This window comes from Chrysochloris asiatica, unplaced genomic scaffold (assembly GCF_000296735.1).
Source record: "Chrysochloris asiatica unplaced genomic scaffold, ChrAsi1.0 scaffold00008, whole genome shotgun sequence".
Lineage (NCBI taxonomy): Eukaryota > Metazoa > Chordata > Mammalia > Afrosoricida > Chrysochloridae > Chrysochloris > Chrysochloris asiatica.
The window spans coordinates 11359386-11365653 of record NW_006408526.1 but is presented as its reverse complement, the minus strand read 5'-3'; the positions used below and the strand labels follow the sequence as shown (position 1 = coordinate 11365653).

General features: G+C 36.2%; 1 protein-coding gene across 2 annotated transcripts in view; it reads right to left on the bottom strand.

The window, feature by feature from the left end:
• The window catches only part of DYNC2H1 (dynein, cytoplasmic 2, heavy chain 1), a 369106-nt gene that overhangs the window by 60756 nt on the left and 302082 nt on the right, over nt 1-6268 (bottom strand). For both annotated transcript variants that reach the window (XM_006833779.1, XM_006833780.1), the window contains one exon: nt 1990-2199. In XM_006833779.1, the coding sequence (XP_006833842.1) occupies nt 1990-2199 (210 nt within the window). The remainder of the gene's footprint in view (nt 1-1989; nt 2200-6268) is intronic.

The following is a 6268-nucleotide window of genomic DNA, read 5'->3' as shown; positions in this document are numbered from 1 at the left end:
GCTACCAGAGCTTAAATTCAGTAAGTGGTATAAATTTAGGTGGTATAAACTTAAGGCTGTACTTGGGCTCTCATGAATAGCAGTGTAAAGTCACCAGTCACTCTGTGAGAGAAAGATTAGGCTGTATGCTCCCACAAAAAATTAGTCTTGGAAACCCTACACAGAATTTCTGTGAGTGGAAATCGACTCATTTGTTTGTTTTATTTGAGGGGGGGGGAAGGGGCGTCAGTTCAAAAAATGGCATGGAAGCCCTGTCTGACTTTTGATTTTACAAGGGGAAGGGGAATCAAACTCAAAACCTAGGCTGATTCTGATAAGGTGGAAGTCAGACATGCCTCCACCCTTCGACCTTCTTTACCCTATTCTGACATCAATCATCCCTCCCACAGCACTCTCTGTTTCACATCTGACTATACAGAACTCATATATGAGGAGTCATATGAGGAGTCCTGGTGTGGCACTATGCGTTAATGCACTAGACTGCAAAGTCTCAACTTGTAGATAGTACCCTAGCTTGGATGGCTAGCTGATCAGAACTCAAGCAGATGATAAAGAAGTTTGATACTGGGAGCAAGCATAAATTGCTCCAACTTGATAAACAGGACCTCTGCTTATGGATACAATTGCTCAATTCTAGCCAAAATGGGAGGATTCTTCATATCAAGGATCAAGCGTGTTTCCTCAGTGCATAACTCAGGGACTGAAACAAAGCTGAAATACTTTTGCAAAGTTTAGCAAAAAGGAAGATAAGGATGTTAGAGCAGGTCTTCTTGAATACATTGAAAAGAATTGAGTATCTCCATTATATTTGTAAGATATAGACTGTTCTAGGAAAGCTATCATTTTGTTTCAGACATAGAGGACTTTCAGGTTGACTATGAGGTTTCTTTACAGTTAAAGTAAAGAGCAGGTGGCAGACTTGCAGGATGTGCCCTTTGGTGTTATAAATTATTACATATGCCTGAGTGTTTAAAAAAAATAATAAAAAGAACTAAAGTGACTAGAGAGCAATACTGTCAACTGATGGTACATGGAGGGGATTGTAATCATTATAATGAAACAAGGTGTATGATTTGTTGAATGTAAAATTGATGATCGATCCTGTAAATTTTCACTCAATTCACAATAAAAACTAAAAATAAATAAATAAATAATGAGCAGGAAGTAAAGAAAATTCTTAATTTCTATAGAGCTCTAGTAAAATATTTTCAAGTTCTATAAGATTTATATTGTCCAAGTATCTAAACTATAAGTCAATGCAAAATATTCTATATTTTATGCAGTAAGCTAAAATGTTCATTTCTCCTTATTTGCAGAAAGCACTGATTTTTTGGGTAACTACCAATCATCCTTTCAGTTTCAGTATATACATTATGGGTGGAGCTGATTCTATCTGGGGAAAGCATTTAACTGAAGCTCTAGACCAAGAAAGCTTTGCATACATTGTCCACAGAACTAATATAGGAATAGGTACAAGACATAGCCAATTGATTTGAATCAAAGCTTATCACAAGATATTTGCTTGAATTCCCAGGAAACATATGGTAAACTTTCTATTAGACTTAAAGGTTAAAAGATGTAAGATATTTCATTATGCACCATCTATAGGAGACCTGTGTATATATAACACACACACACATGATGATTAGATAGATAGGACACAAAAGCTGTTCAGATCTTAATGGCAATTTTGAGTCCTGTATAAAGCTAATACCAACTATTTCTGGATTCTTGAGTTAATCAGCCAAGTTATTCTGATGCTATTTAACTGTAAGATTCCTGAGAAATGTATCCATGATGGAAGAATCCTTTTTTTTATTTTTTAAGTTTTTATTGTGAATTATGTGATAGTTTACATGGGAGAACATTAGCTTTACAATCATCCTATCTTACTTCGTTTCATTGCAATGATTGCAATACCCTGCATGCATCATCAAAAGAATCACTTTTAATAATAAAATATAATCACGTATAGTTAAATTGGCTTACCTTTTGGTTCAATAAAGCACTTGCCAATTTCTGTACTTCCAAACTCAATAGTGTAGTTCCTCTGATGACTTTGCTGAGAGCGGCAAGTGACTGATGAACACTTTGTACTAACCGAATGGCATTGAACTGCTCAAGAACGATGAATGAGAATATTGGAGATCCTTGTCTTTCATTAGGAGGAGACACTTTGTGATGGATCAGGTTTGAATTCTAAAAGGAAAATATGGTATGTCACATTTACCGAAAAGTAACAATTATTGACATATAAACACTTCTAATTGTTATTTAAATATTTTGCTATTTTGTTCTATTTGAAGGCTGCTTTTGAAATTCTCTTGTTTTATGAATCATCAGTTCAATATTAACTGGAAATACACAGGAAATGATCTGTGGTTGGAATAGAGAGTGGTGTATGTGCGGAATAGACAGTGGTGAAGCACCCTGTCAGCCAATGTAGAGAGAAGAATGGATTGATGCTAAGAAATAAAACATGAATGAACATTTAGTTCAATTTGAAAATTACTTGTTTTTATAATAGAACCTCTTTACACTAAAGATGTTGGGATTGAAACCAGTAAACATTGTATCTTGTCTTTCTGCATGCACATCTTTCTACATGTGCACTTCTGCAGTGAATGCAATATATAGAATTTCTGGGACTTCTCAAATTAATAAGAAAATTTCAAAGAGACCCATTTGATTTTAAACAGCAATGGAGTTACAAGGGTAGGAAATCACCATCAGTAGTGTGCTGAAAATATCAAAAACCTGTTAAAAGATAAATTTGGTAAATCCTGTTCTCTTATGTATTATTCTATTTTAATATATGTATTCTGCTGAGATTCCTAGTAAAGGATCCTTGTTCTAGTGGATTCTTTTTCATAGATCCATACAGTCTATGAGAGCATTATCTCCTTTTAAGCTTATTTAGCATATTTAATAATTTAATAATGTGATGATCTACCACAACATGGCCATTAAAGGAGATTTATATATATATTTAGATTATTCTCCATAGAAAATCATTTATAATAAATTTTATTGGTATAAAGTAATTTTTAAAGATAGATTTAGACAGTGAGCTTAAGTTTAGGCATTTTTATTCCTACCAGTGCTATGTTTAAATATTAAAGCTACTGCATTAATTTTTGAGATGCCCATAAGTGCAAATAAATGTAAACATTTAAGTAAATTATTGATGGTAAACTAAAAGATAAATCAAGAGAAGAAAAAAGTTCAAATGTTAACAAAAATTAAGTGATTATACTTTAAAAATTAAAATGATTATTCTTTACACTGAAATGGAATTACTATTGGAACCAGATCATGCAATAAATGGGATAAGCATTTATATATGATAAGCACGTGACTATAGGATAAGCACGTGACTGCTAATAGCAAGGTCAGCAGTTCCAACCCACCAGCCACTCTAAGAAATGCTATACAGAGTGGCTATGATTCTGAACTGATTGAGTGCTACACAATAAAATGCAATAACTAATATATAAAGTATACATCTCCAGTGTGACTCATCTAAGTAATTGTTGTTGTTAAGTCCTGTTGAGTCAGTTCCAACTCTTCGTGACCCTGTATAGGGTTTCCAAGCAGCGCTGGTGGATTTGAATTGCTGATCTTTTGATTAGCCTCCAGTGCTAATCCTACAGCACCACACCAGGGCTTCTTAAGTAATAAAACTCTGAAATAAAAGTTGGACTATAGATCTTCTATAGTTTTTTATATTAAAACAGCATTTGTGGAAGTGAATAATATGTGGCATTTAAACATTTATCAGTCCTGTACTATGCAAGATTAGAAATAAAAATTTATTTTCGAGTAGACTTTGTTGATGTAATCAATTTAATCCATTCTAGTAAATTGATGTGACAAATCTGCACTGTCACTATACAGAAAAAGAACACCAAAACGTAACATCATTTAAGTAGGCATTTATTTATCTATAATCCAGATGGGTTGTTATGTGCCGTGGAGTCGGTTCCAACTCATAACGATGACTCTGTACAGGTTTTCCGAGGCTGTAAATCTTTACGGGAGCAGAAATCTCATCTTTCTCCCATGGAACAACTGGTAGTTTTGAACTGCTGAACCTGAGGTTAGCAGCCCGATTCGTAACCACGACACCACCAGAGCTCCTTATAATCTAGATAAAGGAAGCTTAATATATTAAACACATTTTTAAGTTGATTTAGAAGAGAGGATCTATGAAGACCACCTAAAATTCAAATGGAATACAAGTAATCATTATGGTCAAAAGATATGCACACAGCCCCTCTCCCTCCTTGAGACTAGAGTCCCCAGCTGCTCCATCTCTCCTCATCATCATCTCTGCCTCCATCTCTGGGATCGCTGTTTCTCTGGATAGGGTCCTGCACTCCGCTCTTCTCCCTTGATGGTCCCACAGTCCATCCAGAGATGGAGGCAGAGATGATGAGGTGAAAGATGGAGCGGCTGGGGACTATGGACCCAGAGAGGGAGAGGGGCTGTGTGCTGATGACTGAGGGGCAGGCTTGGAGGGGATGGTAACCATGGCAATGAAATGATATACGATAGGATGAATGTAAAGCTAGTGTTCTCCCATGTAAACTATCACAAAATTCACAATAAAACATTTTAAAAAAAGAATAATATTAGTACTTTACAAGAATTCAAGAAAAGAATTGAGATGCTAAGCGTATCTGTAGCTACACACAGAATCAGCTAAATGTGAAGATTAAAAAAGAGATATACTGAGATGCAAAAATCCTCAGAATTGTTAATGTGCTAATATTTCCAAATAATGTTTTGGAATTTACTTAGAGATAGGAGTTATTTTCTCTGAGCCAGATACCTGATTCTTTTCATTTTAATGAAACTCTGATTTAATAACACTGAGAAAATGTTTAATGGATTCACATGGTGTTTAATTGACCTATAGAAGCTATGCCCAAACTAATTTGGTTTTGTACTTGTTGTTAGTGCCTTCCAGTAGTTTCTGACTCATAGTGACCCTATATAAGATTTGAACTAATGACCTTATAGTTATCAGTCCCATACTTATCCTATAGCACCACTCCATGACTCCAGTTTGGTTTTAGACCTCCACTTTAAAGTAAAGACCTAAATTTCTAAGCAGCCCTGGGCTTCACAGTGCTCAGGCAATCTTTTCTATATGTAATCTCCTAATGGCGTGGCTAAGACTGTAGAAGAATTGATGCTTTTGAGTTATGGTGTTGGAGGAGAATGTTGAAAGTGCCATGGGCTGCCCATAGAACCAACAGATCTGTGTTGGAAGAAGTACAGTCAGAGTGCTCCTTAGAGGCCAAGATGATCACACTTCGTCTCTCATAATTCAGACATATTGTCAGGAGGGACCAGTTGCTGGAGAAGGATATTATGTTTGGTAAGGTGGAGGGTCAGAGAAAAAGAGGAAGACCCCCAACGAGATGGATTGGCCAAGTGGCAGCATCGATGGACTCAAGCGTGGCAACAATAGTGAGGTTGGGCCAGGATCGGGCAGTGTTTCGTTTTGCTGTGCATAAGGTCGCTATGAGTTGGTACCGACTCTATGGCACGTAACAAAAACAACAACAAGGGCGTGGCTCATAAATCCATTTAGAGTAAGTTAATTCATTTCTCATTGAATAAATGAGAAAATGTTTCCTTCATTAGAGAAAGATAAGGCAGCCGTTGAATGAAAGAATTTGAAGTGAACTTACACATATCATTCATTCTTACATGGAAAATGATAGCAGAAAGTGACTTCTAGCATACCTATTAACAGTGTTCATAAAAACTCACTCTACTGCTTGCATGATGAGAATGGGGTAGCTGAGGTTAGTTTGGAGATGTAGAAAGAATATTTTGTTGTTGTTAGGTACCATAGAGTCACTTCCAGCTCACAGTGACCCTATACACAATAGAACAAAACATTGCCTGGTCCTGCAGCATCCTCACAATTGTTATGCTTGAGCTCATTGCTGATGCCACTGTGTCGATCAGTCTTGTTAGGAGTCTTCCTCTTTTTCGCTTGACCTTCCACTTTACCAAGCATGATGTCCCTTTTCCATAGACTGGTCCCTCCTGATAATATGTGAAGCATGACAAAGTCTCACCATCCTGGCTTCTACAGCGCATTCTGCCTGTACTTCTTCCAACATGCACTCCTTTGTTCTTCTGGTAGTCCATAGTACTTTTAATATTCTTTTCCAACACCGTATCTCAAATGCACCAATTCTTCTCTGGTCTTCTTTATTTATTGCTTAACTTTCAAATGCATATGTGA